At 45.7% G+C, this 27287-nt stretch overlaps 1 protein-coding gene across 2 annotated transcripts in view; it reads left to right on the forward strand.

Moving 5' to 3' along the window:
* The window catches only part of MAP4K4 (mitogen-activated protein kinase kinase kinase kinase 4), a 340786-nt gene that overhangs the window by 260031 nt on the left and 53468 nt on the right, over positions 1-27287 (forward strand). For both annotated transcript variants that reach the window (XM_082246630.1, XM_082246631.1), the window contains exons 10-14: positions 778-953; positions 7636-7708; positions 8450-8660; positions 14074-14235; positions 26652-26738. In XM_082246630.1, the coding sequence (XP_082102756.1) occupies positions 778-953; positions 7636-7708; positions 8450-8660; positions 14074-14235; positions 26652-26738 (709 nt within the window). The remainder of the gene's footprint in view (positions 1-777; positions 954-7635; positions 7709-8449; positions 8661-14073; positions 14236-26651; positions 26739-27287) is intronic.

Below are 27287 nucleotides of genomic sequence, written 5' to 3' on the forward strand. Positions count from 1 at the left end.
TGTCCATCCCCCCCCCTCTTTTTGCCCTGCAGTCCTCTGGGCCACGTCACAGGTCCTAGAAGACTACAGGATCATTTACAAGTTGCAGCGCTGCTCACGCATGCACAGTAGGAAACCGGCTGTGAAGCCTTGTGGCTTCACTGCCTTTTCGCCTTACTTGAGATGCCGACGCCTGCTCCCGCAGCCAATTAAAGAATTGGCTCCGGTGAGGACATCGCTGGATCCCTGGACTGGTAAGTGTCTTTATATTAAAAGTCAGCAGCTACAGTATTTGACTGGAACTCCTCTTTAATACTGCTTAATTTAAAACTTACAACATAGCCCTGATTTATGTTGTGAAAGAAATCACTTAAAAGGAAAATCCTACTAAAATTTGGAGGTTGCCATTACTAAATTCTTTATGAAAGTGCTAATTGCACATAGTGTTAATTCAGTACTTTAAACCACTGACTTTGAACAAAAATGCCAATAAGGTGGTATACCTCAAAGCCAGAGACTAGCAACTCGCAAAAGGTTCACAAACCATTTAGGAGTTTTTACATGCTATGATATAGGCTATTGCAGTAGATTTGACTTTTAATGATAGAGCATGTTGGGCACAAACCGTAATCTATTCCTTATGCTTTGTTTCTGTACATTCAGTAGCCCCCAACATCAGAAAAACTGTAAAATGTGTTTTTTGTTTTTTTCTGTAACCAGATATTTTTTTATTTGTAGTTTAAACCATCAACGTTTGAATTTCATTGTTTTGGTTTCTCCTTGCACTTTATTTTACAGGTCAAAGAAGTTTTTCAGCTTTATTGAAAGCTGTCTGGTAAAAAATTACATGCAACGCCCTCCAACAGAACAGCTGTTAAAACATCCATTTATTAGAGACCAGCCTAATGAGCGACAAGTCCGTATCCAGCTGAAAGACCACATAGACAGGACCAGGAAGAAGAGAGGAGAGAAAGGTTGGTGGTTTCTTTTTCCCTTTTACACTTTTAATTGCCATTACCAGGGCTTGCTTTTTAGACTGCCTGATAACATGAAGAATGTATGCTTAAAGTGGTTCTAAACTCAAAAATGACACATTAAGGTAAAAAAATCCCCACTACTAAATCTACCCACCCCCCATCTCTAAACACTTACCTGACTGAGTCCTCCCTCGAACCAGTGCTGCCCCAGCTGGGACAGCACTGCTCCTCTCATTTCACGCTTTTAAAGGTACCACTGGGAACATCAGAAGCCAGAGGCTCCTGCTGCTGTCATTCAGTCAAACTGCTGTAAGGAGGAAACAGTGGCATGGCTTACTGGTGCTGTGTGTCTATGGATGCATAGAGCCTGGCTCAGGAGCATGCCAGCATGGGTGCCCCTTTAGCACACATGCTAGAGGGACTATTAATTCTACTATGACTTTTAAATATTCACCCCAAGAATATATTCGAGCTGAAAATGGTGTTTGGGGACTGGCTTAGCAGAGAGGGGTCAAGAGTTTGTGTTAAAGATGGTGGGGGGGCTTTTAAACTTGAAAAATCCATCTTGAATGTATTTTTATAGTTACATAAATGGTTATATTTACCAGAAATTGCATCTGTACTGTAATATTTAATTGTCATATTCGTAAATTTTTATTTGGGTAAACTGAGACACTTGACTAATGTGTACATTAAGAAAAAAGTTTTGAATATATTTTGTATTTTGTATGGAATCCTGATTTAAGTTCTTTCAGAAGAGATACATAACCCCAAAAAACAAGAGGGTAGACATACATCCCAAAGGTACTTTGATATGACCATATAATAGTCCATAGACATGGACACTTATCCAAGAAATGTTTCTTTTTTTTTTTTTTTTGGTATGGGGTTTTTGTGCAATAATCCCTCTTGCACACAGTACTGATGTTTGAGCATCAGCATTTCTGGACATAGTTTCATTTGCACATATTTACAGCTATTTGTGTGTTCCTAGGCAAAATTCATTAATATTTATGCTCATATGTGCAAAATACTGACTGGGAACGCAGATTTTTCTATTTTTTTTTATTTTTTTTTTTTTACTCCATCTGCTACGCTTGTTTAAGCACCTGTGTGTGCAAGTACATTGTGAACAATGGGCTATGTTCTAGATCAGTAATGAGCTTTTTCAAGCTGAAGTGTGCAAGCAGCCCTAATATGCAATGTGTGGTTAAGTGGCATACAGCTTCTTGGATTGGTTTCAGATCTAACCGATTTTATTTTAGCTTGTAAAGTTTGTAAGACAGGTATGTGTTTGGTATTTTGACCTCATAAACATATGAAAGTTTTATTATATACTTTTTATCCAGTTATGCATACATCATATAGAAAAGATATGCATGTGTAAAATTATAAAATATTTATCATCTATTTAGTGCAAATTGATTGTTTTGACATTCCTCCAGATGTCTTGGACCTAAATCATTATAGCCAAAATAAAGAAATAGAATATTGGCAAACTTTTCTCTCTAGGCTTACTTTTGATCCTTTACTGATATCTGATTTGTACCTACATTTTGTACACTGCCATATTGGCTTCTTTAAAGCCAGATGGGCTCTATGCATACTTCAAGTTGAAGAATATATACAATATTTGTAGCCCTCGGGTCATCTATTTCTGCAATTAAAAATAAAACTAAGCTTGGTAGAACACGTAATCAAAAATGGGGATCATACATAAATGTAAATGTAGACGTGACCAAATTATTTGACCCTGGGCATTGTGGGCAAAATAATTAGCCACTGGTGATCTGAAATATTTTTTTGGCAGGTAAAGTAAATTGTTTTCTCTCTGGTTCATCAACAGATGCAGCTCTGCTTAATCAGACTATAGGTTTATGCTCCTCCCACTAAGGATAGGCACTAGGCAGAAAAACACCTGTCCACGTCTATGGGGGCTGTTCCAGCAGGCATAACCCCTCAGGCTCTGCTATACTCAAAACATTTTGTTCTACTTAGTGACAGAGCTAGGACCTAGTTCCCTGCTGGAACTTTGGTCTTAGCTGTAACAGGGAAAGTTTGATATTTTTATTTTCTAGTTAGTTCCTGATGACCAAGATCCAGAGGCACTACAAGCAACAGCCGGCTGGTATTCACACTACATGATCTAGATCCTTAAGGTCTCCCAGCCTGGCCTACGAGCATGAGCAGGTTATAGTCCAGAACTAGGCCTCGCCACGACAGTGCCCCGATGGATGGGGAGCAGCCTGCGAGTGGATCGTCTCACCGGGACGCAGACTACCTTGAACGCCTGAGTCGCAGCCTCCCCTTGGCTAACAGCATCCCCATCCCGGTGAGGGAGATGACCTGTTTCCGAGTGGCGCCCGCCTTGTACTGTGGTATGGTGAGTAAAATGTCCCCCAATACCCCTGGAGGTCACGGGGTGGGCGCGGGCCCCTCCATGGAATGGTCAGACCTTAGGGGCTCCCTCTGTTCCCTGGCACCCGGAAGTCTAATCTGGCATACCTCTTGCTTCTCCCTCCCCTGGATTTTAACCTTGGGGGGGGGGGGTCAGTAATTATGCAGCCGGTTTTCGGTACTACTTTGAGGGGGATGGATTGTCCTTGAATGGGGACCCTTAGTTGCCTTTTGTTATGGGACCCCTTTTGGGGGTCCCAGAGACCGCATGGCACGCATGGGGGCCGTCATTTTGCCGTGGTTCATGACCTTTGTGTTCCCAATGGTTTATATGGGCAGCCATTTTCTTGTGGTCCGGGGGCGGGACTGGCATGCAGCACGTTTTTTATATGCTTAAGGCAGAGTTGCTTCCTCTTTCTGCTCTTCTGCGTTACTTTCATTTTGACACTGACCAGGACTGCACGTTTTATCTGGGCTCTGGTAAAGTTTCTGGGGGTCCCCTGTAGGCTTTCCTCTCCTGCTCTGCTATATTTATACATTGCTCAGGTTTTGGGGGGTCCGCAATAATAACGGGGAGACCGCTTTTTTTGCAGTCTTAAAGGGACATTGCACAAGATGATTTTGTATTTGCAAATGGAGTCCCAGGATAAAATATCACCTGCAGACCCCCTGGAATGGACTGCGGGACCCTCTGGCTCACAGTTGCAGTCAGAGATTGCGGTTTTTCTGCAAAGCCTGATGTCAAAAATGCAGTCAGTTTGTTCTGGTGCTGCTAGCCGCAAACGTCCCATGTCCTCCCCTCCATCTGCAGGATCTTCGAATTCTGACACAGATATGGTTGCCGCCGATTCAGACCGGCGTGAGGGGTCGGTGTCTTGACATTCTGATGGTGTAGAGCAGTGGTCCTCAACTCCGGTCCTCAGGGCCCACTAACAGGCCAGATTTTAAGTATTACCTTGGGGAGATGCAGACTAGAGTACTGCAATCACTGAGCAGCAAATTATATCACCTGGGATGTATTTCAGTTATCTTGCAAACCTGGCCTGTTAGTGGGCCCTGAGGAACACAAGTGTAGAGGACCTGTTCTCCTACGCTGTCTCGCGAGAAGGCTCCCTGGTGCAAAATTTGATAGATTCTGTGCAGGAAACTCCTAAAATGGCTGATGACACCACAGCATCAGGTTCCCAGGTGTCTTTTGGCTCCCGCAAATATCACAAATCAGGTAAAGTATTCCCTTGTTCTGTCTTGTTTCACTCTATTGCGGATGAACGGTGCCGATGCATTAAGCACATGCTGGTGGTGCCTAAGCGTTTTGCATGCTGTTATTCCTTTGCTGAGGCGGTGGATACCAGGGGGGCTGTACCACCGAAAGTGGATTCCCTGATGGCTAGGTTAAATAAAACAACTCTTGTGCCGGTGGATGAGTCGCTGACCTTTTCAGATCCCGTGGATAGACTGGTGGAATCCTTATCCCGCCATGTACATGTGATAATGGGTCACATGTTAAAAGCTAACTTTGTGAACGTTCTCATAGCACAGACTGCTACTGAATGGGTGAAGTTGCTGAAGAGTACCTTTGAAATGACACAGCTTCCCCCTGCGGTTCACCAGGAGTGTCCTGGCGGCTAAGGAGGTGGCTGAGATTCTGACTCAGGAGGAAAGATTTCTTCCAGCCCTCTCTGCTGTACACATCCCAGGTGTGGAAAACTCGCAGGCGAATAACCTGAGTCGTCAGGTGTTGGAACAAGGGGAGTGGTCCCTACACCTGGCTGTATTTCACCTACTGTGTGTTCGGTGGGGGACCCCCGAGGTCAATCTGTTTGCCTTTAATCTCAACAAGACAGTGAAGAGATTCGTAGCCAGGTCTCGAGATCCTCTGGCCAAAGCCACAGACGATCTGGTGGCTCCTTGGGATCAGTATCGGCTGATTTATGCATTTCTCCCTGTTCAAACTTCTGCCCGTCTTCTGCGCAGGGTAGAGGTGGAAAACATTACGGTCATTCTGGTGGCTCCAGACAGGCCTCATCGGTCTTGGTACGCAGACCTAATAAGATTGACCACCGGTACCCTTTGGAAACTTCCTCTCAGGGAAGATCTGTTGTCCGATCTTCCATCCTGCTTTACAGCTGGCTTTAACGTCATGGCCGTTGGAAGTCAGGTGTTGAGAGATAGGGGTCTCTCTGAGCCTGTTATTCCCACTCTCTGGAAGGATAGGAAGTCGACTTCTCGAAAAATCTATCATCGTACGTGGAAATCGTTCATTTCATGGTGCAACTGAAAGTGCACCCTCGCTTGTTTTCTATCACCAGGGTTTTGGCTTTTCTGCAAAAAAGGGGTTGAACAGCGGTTGGCCTTGGGTACTATCAAAGGCCAAGTTTTGGCTTTGGCTATCTATTTTCAATGCCCGTTGGCCACGAATGCCCTTATCCGGACGTTCATTCAAGGTGTGCGCCATTTGGCGCCCCCGCGTTACCGCCATGGGATCTCAATTTGGTGCTGTCTGTTCTTCAAAAGCCTCCTTTTGAGAAAATTCGGGAGATTTCGCTGCTTGTTTTGTCTCAGAAGGTTGCCTTCTTGGTGGCAATCACTTCTGCCCGCAGAGTATGTGAAATGGTGGCGTTGTCCTGCCGCTCACCTTATCTGGTGGTTAACAGAGATAAGGTGGTACGTTTGACCTAATCAGTCGTTACTTTCTAAGGTTGTTTCTGATTTTCATTTAAATGAAGACAATGTACTGCTTTCCCTTTGTCCTAAACCTCATTATCCTAAGGAATATGCCTTGCGTTCTGGATGTGGTCCAGGCTATCAGGGTTTACTTAGAGACCACGGTGTCCTTCAGAAAATCGGGCGCTCTTTTTGTCCTTATGGATGGACCTCGTAAGGGACTGGCTGCGCCTGCTGCAACCATTTCCAGTGAACGTGCATTTTACTAAAGCGCTGAGTGCCTCCTAGGCTTTTCACCATCAGGTGTCGGTGCTACAAGTTTGCAAGGCCGCAACTTGTTCGTCTGTGCATACATTCACTAAATTCTACAAGGTTAAAGTGTTGGTATCAGCGGATGCTTCTTTTGGCCGCAAGGTTTTGCAGGCTGCAGTTTGAAAGAACCCCCTTTTTTGGTTTCTCTTTGAGGGTTAGTTGTTTCGGGGTAGCTCCAGTTATTTCTGGTTGAGCTCGGTTTTATCTGGTTGGCTTTGTTGGCCATTAGGGCATTCAGGTTTTTTGTTCCTGTCTTGTTCCCACTCATGTTTTTACTGCTTCGGGACATCCCTATAGTCTGTTTAAGCAGAGCTGTGTCTGTTGATGAACAATGGAGAAAACTGGATTTTTGTAAGAATTTACCGTACAATCCTTTTCTCTGAAGTTCGTCGACAGATGCAGCACCCGCCCCTCTACTTTTTGAGCTATGGGGTCTTTTTCTGTCACTGCTTGCAACACAACTGTTTGAGAACTTGACGCTCTTGTGTGTGGAGCCCCCTAAGATGGGTAAACTTTTGGAAAACTGGAGCTGTGGATATTCCTACTTTGGATAGAGTATCATGGAAGGAATGTTTTGAAAATAACTCTAAATTGGCTATCTCCTCTAAAGATAAATTAATTCAGGTTACATTTATACCCCTTGTGTATTACCCCATATATTGCAAATTTACCCAAATTGGTCCCCTGAATACACCAGATGTCATTCCTCTACTGGCACTTTCTTTCATATGTTCTGGACCTGTCCCAGTGTGGCTCGGTTCTGGATGGAGGTCTTTGAACTTAATATAAGCCTGCAGTTGTCCTTCTCTATATCCCCCAAGCTGGCCATCTTGGGAATACAAGATAATGTACAGGGACCTAGATACACCAAAGTACTGGTTTGTTATTGTATTATGCAAAGAAGGAAATAATTTATAAGTGGGCCTCTGTCTCTTTCTCCTCCCCCCCCCCCCCCCCCCCCATTCACCTCTCTAGCCCTATAGGAATTTGCCATTAACAGGATGTTACAAATTTACATATATGATAGGAATTGCCCTAAAAAGTACAACTATATCTGGCAACCATGGTTCTTATCTTAAATGTATTTATTTTTTCATTTTGCTTTGGTAAAGATTTGTGGATTCCTTTTGTATGGTTTTGTATTGAAAGTTGCCTTGTTTGCCTCTGACACTGCATATCCCACTGCTTTGTGTTGCTATATTGGTATTTTATGCTTGTATCGCATATTTTTTCAATAAAAGAGCAATCCTTGTTTGTAAATGTTTTTCTGGAGGTGTTTTGCTCACTTTTTGTCTTTTTGATTTAGATGAAACTGAGTATGAATATAGTGGAAGTGAAGAGGAGGAAGAGGAAGTGCCTGAGCAGGAAGGAGAGCCAAGGTATGCATATCCTTATACACATGCTGGAAGAAAGAGAAAATGCTGCCTTCACCCATTCACCTTAGTATGCTCAGTTATCATTTTAGCATTGGGTATTTGGAGAAAACCTAGTCTATAATTACAACAAACCCATGCGCTGCTTCTTTAGTGCATTGAAACCGGTTTTCTTGAACCCCTCCCTTTTAGCCCTGGTAGTGTATACTTGCCATTCCTTTATTCCCTCACAGTGCCAAAAGAAATACCTGGAACGGCCTGGTGTGAAGAAGCACGTGGCTCACCCAGGTGATATAGCGGAGCCAGTCAGTCCTTAGTATATATAAGCTACTTTTCCAGGGACTTGTAATTGCCACACATGTGTGAAAAGGAATAACTTTATTAATTTTATATATATATATATATATATATATATATATATATATATATATATATATATATATATATATATATATATATATATATATATATAATCTCTTAAAAATATTTTTTTTTCTATTAGACTGGTTTTTGGTATGGTTATTATCCGGTTAGCAGAACCGCATCTGGGATGTACCCTTTTTTTTTTTTTGGTAAGAAAAGTGCCAGGCACTGTATTGGCACATTGTATTGACCCTTTTTCTAGGTAAATCTATTACTGAAGTTGCGATTGGCATGCAACGCCATGAGTGGCTTACACATTACCATTATGCAGCTAGTGTCCTTTTGAATTGTTTGGCTATTTACATATTAATATTTCTTTCTCAGCTCAATCGTTAATGTGCCTGGGGAATCCACCCTTAGACGTGATTTCCTAAGACTACAGCAGGAGAACAAGGAGCGTTCTGAAGCCTTACGAAGGCAGCAGCTGCTGCAGGAGCAACAACTCAGAGAGCAGGAGGAGTACAAGAGGCAACTACTCGCAGAGAGACAGAAACGTATAGAGCAGCAAAAAGAGCAAAGAAGGCGCCTTGAAGAGGTAGAGTATAAATCTTTTCTACTGAAAAAGACCTCAGTGAAGATGACTTTGACAGTTTATTTTATTAAAAAAATGTTATTCCTATTGCTGCTATTATTTACAGCAGACAAACGCTTTCTAAAGTCATAGAATGCATTAAAGCTAGTTCCACCCAAAAGTGGAACTTCCGCTTTAGGGAGTCCTGACCCCCCGACATGCCACATTTGGCATGTCATTTTTTGGGGGGGGGGGAGCGGGTACCTAGTTTTGACAGGTACCCGCTCCCACTTCCGCTCGGAGCGCCGCGGCGCCCTGAGCGGAGGTTCTCCTCTCCCCCTCCCTCCCTGCAATCTTCTGGGACACGTCAGAGGTCCCAGAAGATTGCCGGCCTATCACGGCACGCAGCGCGACTCGCGCATGCGCAGTGGGTACCCGGCTGTGAAGCCGCAAACTGTAACAGCCGGGTGCCCACAGCAGTGATGCCGAGGGAGAGGATCGAGGCTTCCGGCGGCCGCATCGCTGGACCGTTGGACAGGTGAGTAAATGGCTGGAACTCCGCTTTAAAGAGGAAGTAAACCCTCCTCTACAACTTGTACCTATAGGCAAGCCTATGATAAGGCTTACCTATAGGTACTGTAAATATCTCCTAAACATGTACAGTTTAGGAGATATTTACCTTACATGTCGCCAGTGACGTCACTGGCGCATGCGCTCTGAAGGAACGGCCGATCGTGCCGTTCCCTCAGAGCCCCGTGCCGTGACTGTCGGCTCCCGCGCGCGTGCGCGGGAGTGACGGCACCGCGGCTCCGGCCAATCAGATGGCCGGATGCCGCGATCCCGGAAGACGGGCGACTAGACATGTCGCCCGTCATAGAGGTGAGTGAGCGGCACGGCGGGGGCTCGTTCTGAGGTAAGTATTGCATAATGAGCTAATATGCGATGCATACTAGCTCATTATGTCTTTCTTTTGCAGGGTTTAAAAAAAAAAAAAAAAAAAATCAAACGAGTTTACAACCTCTTTAAGGTAAAAAGTTTCCACTAGCTGTTCTTTCTTTCATTCACCTGCGTTGCTAAAATCTATATCAAATACAGTCATAAATGTTGAGTCTGTTGCATAACACTGCCGAAAAGCTTGACTTGCTATGATCATTCATGGCCTAGAAGCAACTGCTGTGGCCTATTAGCTCAGTTATAAATAAAATCAGGAATGGCTTTGGTTTTGTAACGTGGGAGGCTTACATTTTCTGGACTATAACATTTGTTATTGGTCGCTTAAATTTGGTTTAAAGCTTGCTACAGTATCTTTAAAGCAGAGCTACAGATAAATAGAAAACTGGAGTTATGTATGCATTGTAAATCATTAAATGTATTTCTCCATAATTCATTGACGGACACAGTTCTCTCTGATCCATATCAGTAGGGTTATACTGCCCCCTACAGGAGTAGGACACTAGGCAGAAAAAAGTTCTGGCTATGCCTATGGGCAGTCCTGGAGCGTACACCCTCTCTCTTCCTGCATAGGATGTCAGTTTTAATCTGCCTAGTCAGGAGTAAAGACCTAGTTCCTTGATGGGATCTTTGGTCCTGGCATGGAATTAATTTTGCCGGGCTGGGCAACAGACTGGATCCCATATCCAGTGGTCACCCCAGTCTGGCCATCAAGCGCATGCAGGCCTTAGCTTCGCGTTGGGTCGGCCGCGACATAGTCCCGCTGGACGGGGACTGGCCCTGGCCCCGCGAGTTAAACGTCTCGCCAGGACGCACACGACAGGGTCTAGGCTTATGTCACAGCGTTCCCATTTGGTCGACAGCCCCCCTACTCTGGTGGTGTGGAGTCCTGTCATGAGATGGCGCCCGCCGATATGGTAAGTATATGCCCCCCCCCCCCCTTCCCTGGTGGATTTTGGGGTGGACACGGGCCCTCTCTCTGGGATGGTCGGACCCTCACACTCCTGGGTTTCCCTCTGTCCTTTTGTGCCCCCCCCCCCCCGGGAGTATGGTACCTGGAGGATCCACGCTACGATCAATGTCCTGGGGCTGAGAGCGATCCGGCTTTGCCTGGTTCACTGGATCGGGCACCTGCAGCTGCCCTGTTCACATTAAATCAACTACGCCACGACCGTGGCTTATGTCATTCACCAAGGGGGCACCAAGGGTGTCCTTGCGGCCTTGAAGTGTCAATACTTTGTTGGGCAGTGCGCCTTGTTCCAGCTCTTTCTCTGTTCCCTTTCCAGGTGTGGAAAATTTGGTGGGCGGATTGCCTCAGTCGACAGGCCTTGGATGCAGGGGAATGGTCCCTTCATCCGGAAGTGTTTCAGCAGTTGTGCCTTCGTTGGGGGCGCTCCAGACGTGGACCTGTTGGCGTTGCATCGACAGGATAGTGCTGCGGTTTGTGGCCCGCTCCCTATGAGCCTCTGGCGGGTGCAGTTGTTGCACCATGGGTTGGGTTCTGTCAGGGGCAAGAACATTTGCTAAGTTCAACTTGAATGATGCCGTGGAGTTTAGCATGGTCACCTGCACACGGCTGCTGCCGGCATGGTCGTGTGTGCCTGCTCACGGATGGGCAAATGTCAGTATCAGCTGCGGTCTGCCTTTCCTCCTCCCAAGTTGCTGCCAAGAATGTTTTGCAGGATCAAGGCAGAAGGGATTCTGGTGTTTCTCGTGGTTCTGGACTGGCCTCGCCGAGCTTGATACGCTGGCTGGGTCAGGCTAGCTCCAGATGCTCCTTGGAGAATTCCTCTCAGGGAGGAGTTATTGTCTCCAGGATGTATATACCTTGCGCCAGTGGAAGAGTACTAAAAGGGTTAATATTACCGGTGAATAATATTACATATAAAAGCGCCTAAAACCAATAAATAGCAGCTGCTGTACAAAATAAGGTATATAGAGTGTCTATGGCCTAATTAGAGCAAATACAGCGCTTGCTCAAAACCGTGAATACCTATATATTAACTATATCTTTTTACAATGGTATGTGTACCAGTGTGGAAATTTGCAAATAAATGAATAAAAAGTGACAAAGGTATGTGCAAATTTTAAAATTATATTAAACAAGTGAATAATCAAGTAGGTGAAAAAACTTCAATAAAATTCAATATATTATCTGTGAATAATCAAAGGGAATATGTATACGTGTGTGTATATATGTGTATATATATATATATATATATATATATATATATATATATATATATATATATATATATATATATGTGTATGAAGAGTCTCCAAAATATTTTTTATAATATAATAAAGGTGACTTCAGTGCTCAAGTAAATGTCCTTGATGACAAACTATGTGAATCTTCAATTCAAAAGTGCACGTGCTTGCTGTGACACCAATTTTCTTCTAAGAAAGAAAAGGCTGGATCACTTACCAGATGAAGTGGGTTCTATATACCATATGGCATTAGAACCTATTCAAGCTTGAAAAAGCCCCCTGGGCTTAATAGGTATCCCCTTTAAATGACTCCACACTTGCAGATATTCCGCTGGATTCCGGGGTATCAGTGGTGGTATATGGGAGAAGAAAAAGGCTCCAAATAGTGTAATTCAGTTCAAATAAACCTTTTATTGCCCATAATTCGGGTAAAGCAGTTAAAAAAAGGAGTATCACATCCCCTAGTGGTCTAGCGGTGCGGGCTGCTCGTCCTCTTCGGAGGGAAACAGGCTACTTCCGGCTTGCGCTCCACTGAGTGTGATGTAATGATGTTTGTGCGGTCCAAGCTGACGCGTTTCGTCACTTCTGGTGATGTCCTCAGAGCTCCATAGAATGCATTAAGCTAAAAAAAACCTTTAGGCGTTAGAACCACTTTCAGTTTTTTTAAGGCCTCATGCACATTTTTACTCATGGAAATTTTTACAGCTGCTCCTAGGGGCATCTGGAAAAAAATGTTCTTGCCTTTGTTATAAACCCCCTCTCTGTTGTAGGCAAACCAGTGATTTTTGCCTTTTATGAAGTTGTCTTTGTTCTTTGTTTTTGGTCATCTTCCCTTCCACAAAGTAGGTTTTGGAGCTGGAGGCCCTATTCTTTTTGGTCTTACGTTGGGGTTAAGGAAGCTCTCCATTCATGTGTCTCCCGCTTTCCAATGGTGGTGGTGTTTTTCCACCCTATTGAAGATATTGTCCTGCCTTCTCTGTCCTTGGTCTTTGTGTATACTATCTGTGATGGCTTTCTGCAAGAGGTCAGATTCCTTTCTTTTGTGATCATGGAAACCCTCTGGAATAGCCTGGCGGCCTCCTCTGCCACTATTTCCCAAGGGATTCTGCTGGAGCTGTTCTGGTTTATACCATAAAGGGTTGGGCTTCTTCTTTCTATTATGGCATACTCCACTGGAGCCAATAGTGTTTCTTGAATGTCCGATTTCAGGCGCCTGTGTCTCAGGTTGGCATCTGTGTGCACTTTTCCCAAATTTTAGGACATTGCTATGTTTGTAACTTCAGATTCTTATTTTGGCTGCATGGTTTTGCAGGCCTTTGTTTAAGGTTTCTTGTTGCCCCCTGGGTAGGGGGGCTTGTTTGGGTGGTTGATATGTTTGCCTGGGTGCTCCTGTTTGTTTTTGTTTGCCCACCCCTCATTGAGACACGGCTTTGGGACATCCCTATGGTCAAGAATAGAGCCATGTCCGTTGATGAGCGTAAGAGAAAATAGAATTTTTATGTTACTCACCGTAAAATCCCTTTTTTAAGTTCATTGACTGACACAGCACCACCCCTCCTAATTGTTGTGTATTTGTTACGAAGTTGTTTATATTAGCCAGCACGACCCATATGCGTTGCCGAGTTTGCAGAACCGGTGGCAAATTCAAATGTAAAATACACCAAACACACTGATACCATTCAAAATAAAAAATTCACATTACATTGCCCCCCAGTGCCCTTTCCTGCAGTTTCCTGTACTTTTTATGTAAATACACGCATACACACATACATAATTCTTGTGAATGAGCAGCCCAAACCAACTGTGTATGTATGTGTGTGTGTATATATATATATATATATATATATATATATATATATATATATATATATATATATATATATATATTTTTTTTTTTTTCTATATAGTAAATGTATACAGTTGGTTTGGGCTGGTCATTCACAAGAATTACATGCAAAATAATGGTACCACTTTCAGCACCTAAAATCCAAAAGAATCATACCGCCAGGGAGGTTAACTGTCACTTTTGCTATACTTGGCAGGAACAGTAAGTGATAAAACTGTTATTGGGGCAACTCTGAAAAAAAGACTGCTGTACTAGTGCTGTTGACTGCTGCTTATGTGTATATTTAAAATTTTCTTAATCGTTTTCAGTTTAATCTTTCCCAGCAAGGTTATATTGGTCTACTTTAAAGAGTGAAAAAAATAGTATTCTGAACTAGTTAATACCATGTGGCTGTAATTTTTTTTCTTTTCTTTTTCCCCTCCCAATCAGCAACAAAGAAGAGAGCGGGAGGCACGAAGGCAGCAAGAAAGAGAGCAACGGAGGAGAGAGCAGGAAGAAAAGAAGAGAATGGAGGAGATAGAAAGAAGACGTAAAGAAGAAGAAGAACGTAGAAGAGCGGAGGAAGAGAAAAGACGTGTAGAAAGAGAACAGGTGAGTAATTAAAAAAAGCTAATAAATGTGTAAAACTTAACATAATATTCAATTATGGTGTGGGTAGTTTGATGCGGCACATCCTAAATGTAGGTTTTTTTTTTTTTTTTTTACCAGTCTTCCTCTAACAACTGAAAAGCTACCCTTGTGGCAACGTTTATGTATTAAAAAAAAGTGTGGTCTGTGTAGCCTAGAAGTGTACCGATGGACTATGGACTCTGATAGCTCTTTTTAAAATTGCAGTATCCTGATTAGATGCTGAGAGTTTTGGGGGATGTGTTCCCAAGGCCAACTAGGTTAATTTTTTACAGTTTTTGCCACATGGGTAGGTGGTGCACGCAGCCTACAAAGGCATTGCACTGAATTTTAAACCACCTGAAGACAACAGGAGGCCGGGATTAGTGGTGACACATTGTTTAGCACTAGAATGTGTTTATGTATCTGTGTTGAATGTAATTCTGGCAATGTGATGTCTAGAAGTTCACAATAGTCTTTGATTCTTCTTCTGATGCCATTCCATACAGACATGCATGATGACCTAAGTTAGTTCTTGCTTTGCTTTCACAGCATCATGTCCAGTGTGGTCACTCTGCCAGTGTATTGTATCATTTGTAGTAAAGCTTTAAATTATTCTTGGATGTCTTGCATGCAAATATAACAGCTGAGAGTTAAACCTTGTTTTTACAGAGCAGGATTCTGGGCTTTCTTGCTTTACTTTTGAGGGAGTCTCTGACCTGGAATAAGCATGCAGCCAGTAAAAGTAGCCTAAAATTCTGTCATGCATGCTTGATCATCAGGCCAGAGCACTTGTGCGCTTCTAAAAACTCTCCAGCACTAGCAACTTCCCTGCACCAGCCAAAGGTGTACATATGCTGCATCTGGAATTAAACCCCCTGTTGCTTTGGGTGGGTGCTACCACCTGCCAAATGCAACCTATTTAAATAATTGGACAACTCTGCAAGCGCCCTACAACTGCAAGCTTCTGTGGGGTCCAAGGGGTTAAAGCAGATGGTGAGAAAACAACACAATGCTGCCCACTTTATCCCATTATTTGCAGTACTGCACAAAGTTGAAGGGCACCTGCAGAGTGGCCACTTGAATGGGTCATGCTTGGCAGGTGCTACACCCAGCAACCATGACAGGGCGTAGAACTCCTGCTGTGGCTGCAACATGTGTACACCCCTTGCCACTGCAGCTAAAGAGGCTGGCGTGTAAAAACACATCTAAATGATGGGGGTTTACCAACCCCCAAAATGCAAATTTAATCAAATCCTTACTGTTCTCAGCCCCCCAAGGCTACTTTTACACTGATGTGCTGCGGTTTACCTGCACCATAGATGCAGTGCTTTTGCGACTTTCCTGGGTTAGCTGTGCTTCACCATAGACTTCTAATATATCCTGCAGGTGTAGTGCGATTTCAGAAAGTGCACCAAACCTGCAGGATATAATAGAAGTCTATGGCTAAGCACAGCTAACCCTGGAAAGCTCCAGGCAAACTGAACTGTACCTGCGGTGTGGGTAAACCGCAGGACATCAGTGCTAAAGCAGCCCTATACTAATATGCCCAGTGTATTGCTTCACATTGACCTGAAGATCTCTTCTTTCCTGCTGATGGCACCGCCCTGGGGACCGCTAGCTGGGATAAGAGGTGGGGTGCAGTTGGTATCACTCCGCATGGGTCAAGAGCCAGCACTAAATAGGAGACATCGGCTTATACGGCTCTTGCACCCTTCTACAGCTCCAACCTTAAAGTAGTCCCTCTGCATTGCACTCTGTTTGATGCTCTGGGATGGCTGGTCAGCAAGCCCAGACCACCCTCTACTAGTCACCTGGCCACGATCTACTGGTTGCTGACCCCCGCTTTACAGTGTCAGGGCAAATGTAAGTAATGCTTTTGTGGATTGGCTTTCTTATCTTAAAAATAAATTTGACAAGTTATTTGCTGTCTGCGATATATCTTTTCTGCTATCACAGTTCTGTATTTTAGATTGTCATATTTCCGGTTTGGTGTCTTTCTTCTCATGGAATTGTTCTAGCCTGTTCACACATCATTTTGGCTGTGAAAATCCTTTTACCACCTGGGTTGCCTTATTCAAGAAGTGGCAAAAATGACAGTCTTTGTTGTGGACAGATACGCTGGGAATTTTGTTGTGGGGGATCAAGTGTTAGGCGCTGCCTGGAATTAGGCCATGTAAACCTAGTATATTAACTTGAGGGTGCTCCTTTTGGAAATAAACAATGCCTGATGATTTTGAGGCATTTATACTGAATGAGGAAATTTAGACCTTGCTATAAATCGGTTAAAGACAGCAAATAATGTTTCTATGAAATTGAAGCACTTGGCCATAGTTTATCTTTTTTTTTTTTTTTTACTAGTAGAAAAAGGACTAATCTGATCAGACTAATCTGATTTGTCTTTATAGGCTAGTGCTTGGTTTTCATTGAGAACTTTTTATTTTTCCAGTTTAGCAAATTACCCCTCGAGTACATTAACAAGTTGTTTAAAGTGGTTCTGAATGCAGAATAATTTTTACAGGGGGAACTCCTTAAGGTAAAAAATCTTCTGGATACAGCTCCCCCAACCCCCTCTTATACTTACCTGAGACCCTGCTCGATCCAGTGATACGCATGAGAGCAACGACTCTCCCGGCGCTCTCTCTCTTCATCCTGATCCCTCCTTGCCTCTTTCCTGCAGCTGTCATTTACAGCCAATCAATGAGGAGAGAGAAGAGGGTGGGGCTGTGCCGTTGGGGGAATGGCTTGCTATTAGGGGCACTTGGCAAGAGGAGCCAAGAGCGCCGACGGGGGACCCAAAAAGAAGAGGATGCAAAGCCATTGCACAAAGCAGGTAGATATAACTTGTTTTTAGAAAGACTTTAAAGTTAAAAGCCTTAGCCCCTGGATAGCCACTGGTGGTTCCACTTGTTAGGGAAGAAAAAGGTCTTTGCTAAAGAAGCTAAACTATTTTAAACACCATTTAAGTTTGAACTTGTCATGTTTTACTTAAAAGCGGTTGTAAACCCTTAAAAGAAAGAAAAAACCTGCAAGAGAATGGCAGATTGTGCTAGTATGCATCACATACTAGCACATTATTGTGATACTCAAAACAGACTTTGGGAGGGGACTGCAGGCTAGCCTCTTGCCTACTGACTATGGCCCCAGACTTTGTAGTGATAGTGGTGTATACTGGGGGGACCCTTGGAGTAATGTTACTTTGGATTCAATCCATGTCTCCCCAAGACACACAGACTCTGGGACTCTAGGCGCGGGGTCCTTATTAGGGCCTAACTGCTCATTACCAATAAGGACTGCCCCACACAGTCAGACTAATAGCAGATGCTAATTTCAGCTCAACCACCTGTCTTCCACAAATTGTTAATTGTGCTAATTAACTCACCTATTGTCCGCTAAGGGGTGTGTTTACACTTGTAATAATGTGTATTGTACTTTATGAGCTTGATGCCAGTAAGCCTGACCTGTAGTGAGATCCTGATTAATCAAAGCATTGTCTAGGTGTGGATTCCCATTCACCTATTGTTTCTGTCTGATGGGTAATTTGATTAACTCTTAGAGAATCCTCTATGATGGGATTAGCCATTAATCAGCTGTACCTAGTTATCTAAACCATTGTTTGATGCTTTGGGTAAATATCTGGGTTAGTGTTCATGCGGTTGTTGTTTAGCTATGGTAATTGTATTCCTTTATACAGTTTGTATCAGTAGGGGGGACTGTCCTCCTATGGAATAAATAGGCTGTGTGAGTTTGTTCAATAAATAGTTCCAGATCTCATACAAGCTATTTGTCAGCTAGTCTCGCATGTTATGCGGCTATAATATCTGATCTCTATGTTCAGACTGGAGGAAGTGATATACTGATGGAAGAAGTGTGTGTCGGTTCCGTCACAATTATGAAATACTTGCCTTAGAACGAAGCCATCGCAGCGGCGCCCGGTGACTGCTGAGAGGGATGACCTGTTCCCCCGACATTTCTTCCGGGTTCGTGGGCTCCGGCACTTTGAGTGGCCGGAGCCATGATGACATCGCTCCCACACATGCGCCCGGGAGCTCTCAGTTCCTGCAAGAAGCTCTGGGGTTCCGGTATGATATGCTGGACCTTCAGAGCGCATACACCGCTGACATCAGAGGCTGCATGCAGAGTAAATATCAAGCAGTGCACGTTTAGGTGATATTTATTTTACCTACAGGTAAGCCTCATCATAGGCTTACCTGTAGGTAAAAATAACAAAGTGGGTGTACAACCGCTTTAAAGTGTTACTGAACCCCAAAACCGTAAAATCGTTCTGTATATGTAGTAAAGCATGCTTGTTATCACTTGAACCTAAAGGGTTAAATCTCTGCCATGTGTAAAAAAGGCTGTTTGATCTCGTCTCTAACCCTCTGCACTGTGTAAAAAGGCTGTTGATTCGGTCTCCTCTAATCCTCTTCTTCCACTGTCCCCAATCTATCTGCTGATACAACAGAGGCTAGGGGATAAGCTACACATGCTCAGTTTGGTATTGCTAAAGTTTTGTTTTTTTTTTTCTTCTTTCTTGGGAGAGTGCATGTGATCAGCATAGTGCCAATCGGCACTGTCCAGACAGGGGGTCATGCAGTCTCAGAGAGCCAGAGTAGAATGAAAACTCCTCCTGCAAGCTTTAATGAAGTTTCCTCCTACAAAATCTAACCAGACACTGGTAGAAATGACAAAACTTCTATATACTGATGATAAAAGGTATTTTGCTTTTTTATTAAAGCTATTGCATTTCCATGTTCTCTAAACAGTGGGAGACCAGATACAGTGAATGCAGGGTCCTGGGTTTAGTAATATTTTAAACATTAGAACCCTTAACCTAAGAGTAATTTACTACCTTTGCGGTGCTTTGTGTTAGACAGCCTATTAGCTTTGAATGGGCTACTATTGCACCACAGTAAACTTAAACCAGGCATTTCTTTTTTTTTTTTTTTTTTTTTGTATAATCTTTATTTAAGTTTTTGAATGCAAACAGAAAAAAAACAGACAAATAGGCAAAGATAAGAGGTACAACAAGACACGCAAGGAAGTGTACCCATCAAGGGCACTGGACATTGCAACATTAATGGTAAGAGGCCATTGTAACCAAAAATCAAGAGAACCTCGTGCAAAGCAACTAGGGAAAATGAATAAGGGTGATGGCCCTTGTAGGCAACATTTGAACACATCTATCATCATTATGAGCGCTCAGATATTGACAGAAGGCCAAGGCCAGAAATCGAAGGGGGGGGGGAGAATGAAGAAAAGGGCGGGGAGGAGTTGGGAAGAGATACAGAGAGGAAGTGTAGGGAGGGGATAGGGGGTGAGTCCAGAGGTCATAACACAATATTACAATAAGAGAGGTATAACAACAATGCAGCATCGTCTCGATGCTGTCAGATTCAGCAAGGGTCCGTGGCAAGAGTCCATCACATAGCAGGGTCAGCCACCGACACGGGCGCAGAGCCACCCGTGCCCGAGTCCGTATAGTCTATCCACACTACCCATTTCATGTAAAATTTGTCATAACGGTCCTTACACCGAGCCATCCATTCCTCAGCCGCCATAATATTGTTTAGCAGTAAGATCCATGCCGCTCTGTCAGGCACCCTTGTCTGCTTCCAGAACACCGGGACCAGGCGACGAGTGGCATTTAACAAGTGCGGCAGAACACTTTTTCTATATCGGCTAAGAGGGATGGATGGCACGTGCAGGAGGAAGTGTCGTGGGTCGTCAGGGACATCCACGTCCAGGATCGCCGAGATCTGTGCCCGAATGTCCACCCAGAATGGCCGCAGGAGCGGGCACCCCCACCAAATGTGGAGGAAGGTGTCCCTGTCCCCACAGCCCCTCCAGCAGCGGTCCGAGGCACCCGGAAAGATCCGTGCGAGCCGGGAGGGCACCCTGTACCACCTTGTCAGTAATTTATAGCTATTTTCCTGCTTCTTAGTATCCACCGTGCTAGAGTGGATCAGTTGGTACATATGGGTCAGCTGTTGCTCAGAAAAGGTGCACTGCAAGTCTCTCTCCCACTCCCTCACAAATAAGAGTTTGGACTCCAGGTCCGAAGGGCAAAGAAGTTGGTACAGCAGCGTAATGGAATGCTGGATCGGGTCCTTGGAAATGCATAGCTTCTCATAAGGGGACATCGGCGTTGGTGAGCGAATCACCACCATCTTGGGAAGAAGGAAGTGAGTCAACTGTCGATAGCGCCACAAGTCCATCGGGTATCTCCCGTAACGCTCTCTGAGCTCTGAGAGTGGCAACATCCTCCCCTCTTGTACAAAGCGTCCACAGCGCGTCTCCCCGCCGTACGCCCATGTCCCAAAGAAGGAAACCCCCAAGTGGTGCCAGCGGGGAGAGCTGTAATTTGGCATTAACTTCATCCCAAACCTGCAGGGTGTGGGTCGTGGACGGGGATACCCGTGTGGAGAGGTCCCTGTGTTCCCTGGGGAGCCAAGGAGCATGGGCCAGGTTCCTGCCCGCCATATATGTTTCCATAGGAACCCACAGCTTGTCCCGGACATGGTGGTGCCAGTCCAGGATTCGCTGCAAAGCAATCGCTTCATAATATCTCCGGATCAAGGGGATCCCCAGTCCACCCGTCTGCTTGGAACGCTGCATGAGGGGAAAAGCCAGGCGAGGATGCTTACCACTCCACACAAAACGGATAAACAGGCTGTTGAGGCTCAAGAAGAAAGACCTAGGTAGGCGCACAGGTAGCATCTGTAAGTAGAATAGAATCCACGGCAGGATGTTCATTTTAAGCACATTCACCCTCCCAATCCAAGTCAGTGTCAATTTGGTCCAGGCTGTTAGATCCCTGCGGATCACATTCAGCAGGGGCGCATAATTTAAGTCCGAACACGTCAGTGGAAGTCAGGAAGGTAAACCCCCAGGTACTTGAGTTTGGAATGGCACCAGGTGAATGGCAGGGAGAACTGCAAAGCTGTGGCCATGTCCTGTGGAACGGAGAGGGGCATTTAAATTAATTTTGAATTTGGAAAGCGTATTAAAAGCCCTGAGCTCGGACATGAGAACAGGAAGCGACGTCTGAGGTCTTCGAGAAGAGGACTTCGTCTGCGTATGCCCATAATTTGTGTTCCGTGGGGCCTACCGTGACCCCCCCAAATGTCGGGGTTCGCCCTGACTCTCGCCAGGGATGGCTCCAGGGTCAGGGTGAATAGCAGTGGCGATAGGGGGCAGCCCTGGCCCGTACCGTTGTGGATCGGGAAGGGCAGGGAAAGACATCCCCCTGCCTTCACCCTGGCTTCGGGCGAGGCGTAAAGCGCCGCAACCCAACCAGTCATTCGAGGACCCAGACCCAGGTGCTCCAGTACCAGGCGCATGTAAAGCCAATCCACCCTGTCAAACGCCTTTTCAGCATCAGTGGACAGCAAGAAACAGGGTGGATGGTGAGGGTGGGACCTACCCAGTGTATTATTTGGAGCGCTCTGTTGGCATTGTCACGAGCTTCCTGTCCCGCAATAAACCCAGTCTGGTCGGGGTGTATAATTGAGGGCAGCAGAGGCTTTAGACGGTCGGCCAAGATCCTTCCCAGGATCTTGATATCCGTATTGAGTAACGATATCGGTCGGTAACTGCTGGGTAATATGGGGTCCCTGCCGTCTTTAGGGAGAACAGTGATATGAGCGAGAAGAGCATCTCTGGTGGCCGGGGAGCCCCGCGCCAGTGCGTTAAAGTATTTACACATCGGGGATATTAGTGAGGAACGGAACTTAAGGTAGTACGCTTTGGTGTAACCATCGGGGCCTGGGCTCTTCCCCTTCGGCAGAGCCTTGAGGGCTAGTTCCAGCTCCTGTTCCAAAATGGGACGCTCGAGGGCCGTCACCGAGTGGGTGGTCAGATGGGGGACATCAGCCTCATCTAGGTATTGTTTAATCCGGTCGCTTTTGGCGGCTGCTGCTGCAGCAGCATCCGAAAGGGAGGGTGAAAGGTTATATAGTCGAGAGTAATACTTCCGGAAAGCGTCCGCGATCTGGGAGGGAATCTGGGTTACCGGGCCCTGGGGGGTCTGCAACTTGGGGATGCGAGTCGAGGCTCGCTGCTTACGTAGGGCTCTGGCCAGCAAGCGCCCGCATTTGTTACTGTACTCCTAGAACTTGAGAGATATACCTACTATACCTGCTATGTATCTGAGCCTCCAGGAGAGCGGACAGCTCTTCCTGCAGGCCCTGCAGTTTATGGAGGGTCCCCGGCTCCCGTGAGCGCTTGTGTGACAATTCAGTCTCCCGAATTTGCATTAGAAGCCGGTTAAGGTCCGCCAGGCGGTCCCTCAAGCGGGCCCCCTGCGAAATCAGTTCGCCACGGACATTTGCCTTGTGTCCCTCCCAGATCACCGACGGGGCAACGTCTTCGCTATCGTTCTCGCGGAAATAGTTAGAAATCGTGTCAGTCACAGTTTTAGTTACCACTGCGTCAAGAAGGTTCTCGTTCAGTCGCCACATCCATTCCCTGTCCCCACGGTGGAGGAAATCCACCTGCACAGTCACCGGGGCATGGTCCGAGAGAGTGCGGGCGGAGATGTCCGCACCCGCCAGAGAGTCTAGTCGGGACTGGTCAATTAAGAGCATGTCCATGCGTGAGTAGGAGTCGTGAGTCGCCGAGTAATAGCTGTAGTCCCACAGAGAGGGATGGAGGAAGTCACCAGCAATCCACCAGGCCGTGCGTCTGCAACAGCCGGAGGAGTCGGCGGTGTGCCGCAAACGAGTGTGCCGTGCGCCCCGACGACGTGTCAGTACGAGGGTCCAGACAGAAATTAAAATCTCCGCCAAGGATCAACTGGCCCTCACGAAATGTGGCCAGAGAATCCAAGGCACACTCAAGGAAGGTCAGCTGTCCCGAATTCGGGGCATAAAGGGAAGCCAAAGTCAATGGTCGGCCTTACAGCGTCCCCTTCAGGAAGACGTATCTACCCTGTGCGTTAGAGAGGGTGTCAGTCGGAACAAACGGGAAGTCCCTGTGAAGAGCAATTAGCGACTCCCCCAGACTTTGGTCGCGGGGAGTGGCTGTGAAACCACTGACTGTACAAGTGAGTGGGCAACCTGGGCATGGATTGGGGGGGCGAAATGCGTCTCCTGCAAGAAAACCACCTGTGCACCCAGTCTATGCAACTCAAGCCACAACTTACCTCTTTTAAATTGGGAGCTCAGGCGCCGAACGTTCTATGTCAGGATCTTCAGAGGAGCCATTCATAAGATGTTAGGACCAAGGACCCGTATGCCCGGTACAGGAGTGAGAGAGAGACCCAGCAACACCATCGACCGCCCGACAGCAGACCCTGCAAAGTAGAAAACATGTGACCCATAGACTCAGAAATTAAAATGGCGGAGGGGGGGAGAGGGAACAGGAAAAAGACAACAAAATGAACAAAGTGCTGGAGGTAGATCGTGTCTTGTAAGTAGATCGGAGCCCAGTCTACTAGTCCCAACAGGTGCCCAGCAAAAAATGGCTAGGAAAAGGAGAAAAAAAAATTCTGGCAGCAAACCGGCAGTCCGCAGGTGGTGAGGGGTGTCCCCACTGTCTCAGACCTGAGTGGCCCAGCGACATGATCCCATGCCACGGCCTCACAGGAAACGTTACTCCAACAGGGCAGGATCAACGGGAGGGGCCCGCTATCTTGTCAGCCAGCAAAAAGCCAGGAATGTCTAAAAGAACCCGGGACATCCAGGTCGGCGGGTCCTCAGGGATCCGGGCGGGAGGGCCGGTTGCGGGAGCGGTTGCGACCGCGCCGGCGCGCCGAGCACCATGGTGGCGTGCGGGCCGGCAGGGGCAGTTCAGGAGTGGTGCGCCAGTCCGGAATGTCCACAGGCGGAAGATCCAGTTGAGTCAAAAAGTGCGGCAGGTCGTCCCCGTTCCTCAGGACATGCTGTTTCCCATTCTTGGTAACTGAGAGACTGAAGGGGAAACCCCGAGCGGTATGTCAGGTCAGCGTCTCTAATAGTTTCCAACATGGGTTTCAGGGCCCTACGTTGCATCAGAGTGCGGCGGGAAATGTCCGGGTACAAGGACAGCTGTGCCCCATCAAAGTCGATGGTAGAGACCCCTCGCATGTGGTACATTATGCGGTCTTTCACTGTGTACTTGTGGAGCTTGCAGATAATGTCCCGAGGTTTATCAGGGTCATCAGAGGGGGGCGCAGCGCCCTATGTGCTCTGTCTATTTCAATGTGAACTGGGGTGTCCCTCCCCAGGATCTGCTTGAAAACTCCCTGAAGAGTGGGGACAATATCCTTCGCTGCAGTAGCTTCAGGCAGGCCTCTAATACGGATGTTCCCCCTTGTGGATGCCGGGGATGGCGGAGCCGTGGAGTCCAGGCACGGGGAGGGAATGAGGGAGAGCGCACTCACCGCTGGCACCTGAAGAGCGGTCGCCATCTTGGGAGTGTTAGGAGTAGTAGGCCCGGACCAGCGGCTGCCGGAAAAGAAGTCTCCAATGGAGTGGGATCGTGCACGTAGTGTCCGCTGTGGCTGCTGGGACTGTCGCCGCTTTGGGGGCATCCCGTTAGGAGCAGAATGGGGTCTCCGGAGTCGGTATGAAGGTTATTTGCGGGCGAAGTGCCGGCAGCTCTCCTTCAGAGCGTCCTCACGCCGCCATGCCGAGACCACGTCCCCCCAGGCATTTCTTTGCCAGGCACACCTTGCACTATAATGCAAAAATGGTTCCTGTTTGTGTGTTGCAGTGCAGTTGCATTGGAGGGACTTAAAAGTTGCATTATAATGGAATTCAGAATGAATCGCTCCACAATACACCGCCAATTGTGTGCTTCCATGTGTTAGGGTAATGTGTGACCTAACAGAGTGTGGTATTCTTTCTGTTGGTCTGCTAATACTATATAGTTGGAATTCTGTTACTCCTTGATGAGTTTCTGAATTTTGTTGATGTTTATTTATTATAGGTACTCGTATAGCGCCATCAATTTACCCATTACACAAATTGTACATTTACATCAGTCCCTGTCCTCAAGGAGCTTATAAAAATATAATTTAAATACAAATTATATTTTATTCTTGGTATTTACTAAACTGCTGGAAATAGAACTTGTTTTACTTTTATTTGTATAAATGTACAGAAATAAACTTTTGCTGCCTATTAGCATGTAGAGATTAAATTAATTTGCCGCGTTTGATTCTAGGAAACTAGTGCCACTTAGTGGCCACTTATGAAATACTCTTATGGCTTGATTTCAAAAACAGAACAAATCACATTTGATTATTCTAATGCATCTTGGCAAGAACTAAGTTACATAAATAAATTATTTTCACACTGATTTTACTTTCTTTCCTTATATGCACGTGAAGACTTTTAGGGACCACAAGTACAATTGTTAGTAAAGGTCAGCCTATGTATGATTTATGAACGATAAATGGCTCTGTAGTGATCAGTAAAATGTTTGCTTTTCCTGATTTATAGGATTCCGTTTGGGACAGGAGGTGCTGCCCATAGGCTATAGCTGGAGTTCAGATGTTAGATGATTTTCCATTTAATGAAGAGTGCCCCCTATCAAGCAATGCAAAATCCCTATGCCCTCACTCCAAGTAGAAATGTACATGCTTTAGTCATTGCTAATGTGCTCAGTATTCTTATTTTTGGATGAAAAAATTTGCGTTGATCACAGACAAATCTGCAGAAAGTGTCTGGCTACCTATAGACCATGTTCATGTCAGAATTTGATGGCATCAACCTAGCGATGGATTTCAATAGCTACTGGTGTTTTAAACGTTATTGGAAGTTTTGTTAGCTTTTGTTGTTCATCTCTGTTGATAAAGTTGCCCATACAGTTACTAAAGAGCAAGAAGATCAATGGAATATGAAGGTGCTCACCAGCTCCCTCACAGTTCATTGAGAATGACAAGCTGTCTGGCGCAGCAACCCACTTTTTTTTTGTAGTTAATAAATTCACTGGAAACTGAATGAATGACGCAGTTGTGTGGACAGAGCCCTGCACAAGCCGTGCTGTTTTCAAATTGTGACCGCGCGTGTGGGTAGAAGATCCTCCACCCACTGTCAGAGTACAGGGAGCTATGGTGACTGAAGTTAGGTGAATAGGAGCATGTTGCACCCTAAATATGGGTGTAACCTGTGGTTAGCACTTCCGTCTAACAGCAATAGGGCCGCCATTTTGAATCCCAACCATGACACTACCTGCCTGGTGTTTGCATGTTCTCCCTGTACCTAAATGAATGGGGGAAGGGTCTGATAGTTCAAAATTTGCTAGATCTCCGCTTGGCTTGGACCCATATTGGTGATCAAGAGTAATTCCTTTGTCCTTTGCACAGTTCCCAACGTTCAGGTCCCTATGTGTGTAGCCAGCTTTACAAGCATAAGGATTGCCATAAAATGCTCAAGTTCACAAACCCTAAAGTCTCTGAAATGTTTGTTTGACAGGAGTACATCAGACGACAGCTGGAAGAAGAGCAAAGGCACTTAGAAATCCTTCAACAACAGCTGCTTCAGGAGCAGGCCATGTTACTGGTAAGAGTGCAGTGATCTGGTGCTGTAGCTAATAAGTTGGAAGGTCAGCTTTGTTCAAGCACAGCTGCACAAGCTGTGCAAACAATTAGCTACTTAGGGGAGGGGGTGTTTTGTCAGGGAATTAGATTGACAGGCACAGCTACATTTAGCTGCTGCGGATGCATTGTTTCAGGGAGCTGTACTTGGAACATCATGAAATTCCATCTTGAAGCTGGTGTCAAGTTTGGTAAAAATGTAAACAAAGATGCTTCTCAACCTTTAGGCTCCGTGATTCGAGATTGCGGGCAGAATAGTGGCGATTCTGCACACAATCTGGGAAGCCAATATTTGAACACAGCCTTAGACCGACCTGCTAATGAAGGCACCAAACATTATTAGCTGCTGTGGCAATATTGGGGGTTTTAAAGAAACAGGTAGCATTGTGAATTAATTTGCTAAGGGCCAGTTCGCACCAAAAAACAAACGCAGTCCGGATGCATTCCGGATGCTTTTCTCCATACGTGTTTTGGATGCGTTTCCGAAGCTTTCCGGTGCGTTTTTGTTGTTTTT

Source organism: Pelophylax lessonae, assembly GCF_965119305.1.
Source record: "Pelophylax lessonae genome assembly, chromosome: 2".
Taxonomy (NCBI): Eukaryota; Metazoa; Chordata; class Amphibia; order Anura; family Ranidae; genus Pelophylax; species Pelophylax lessonae.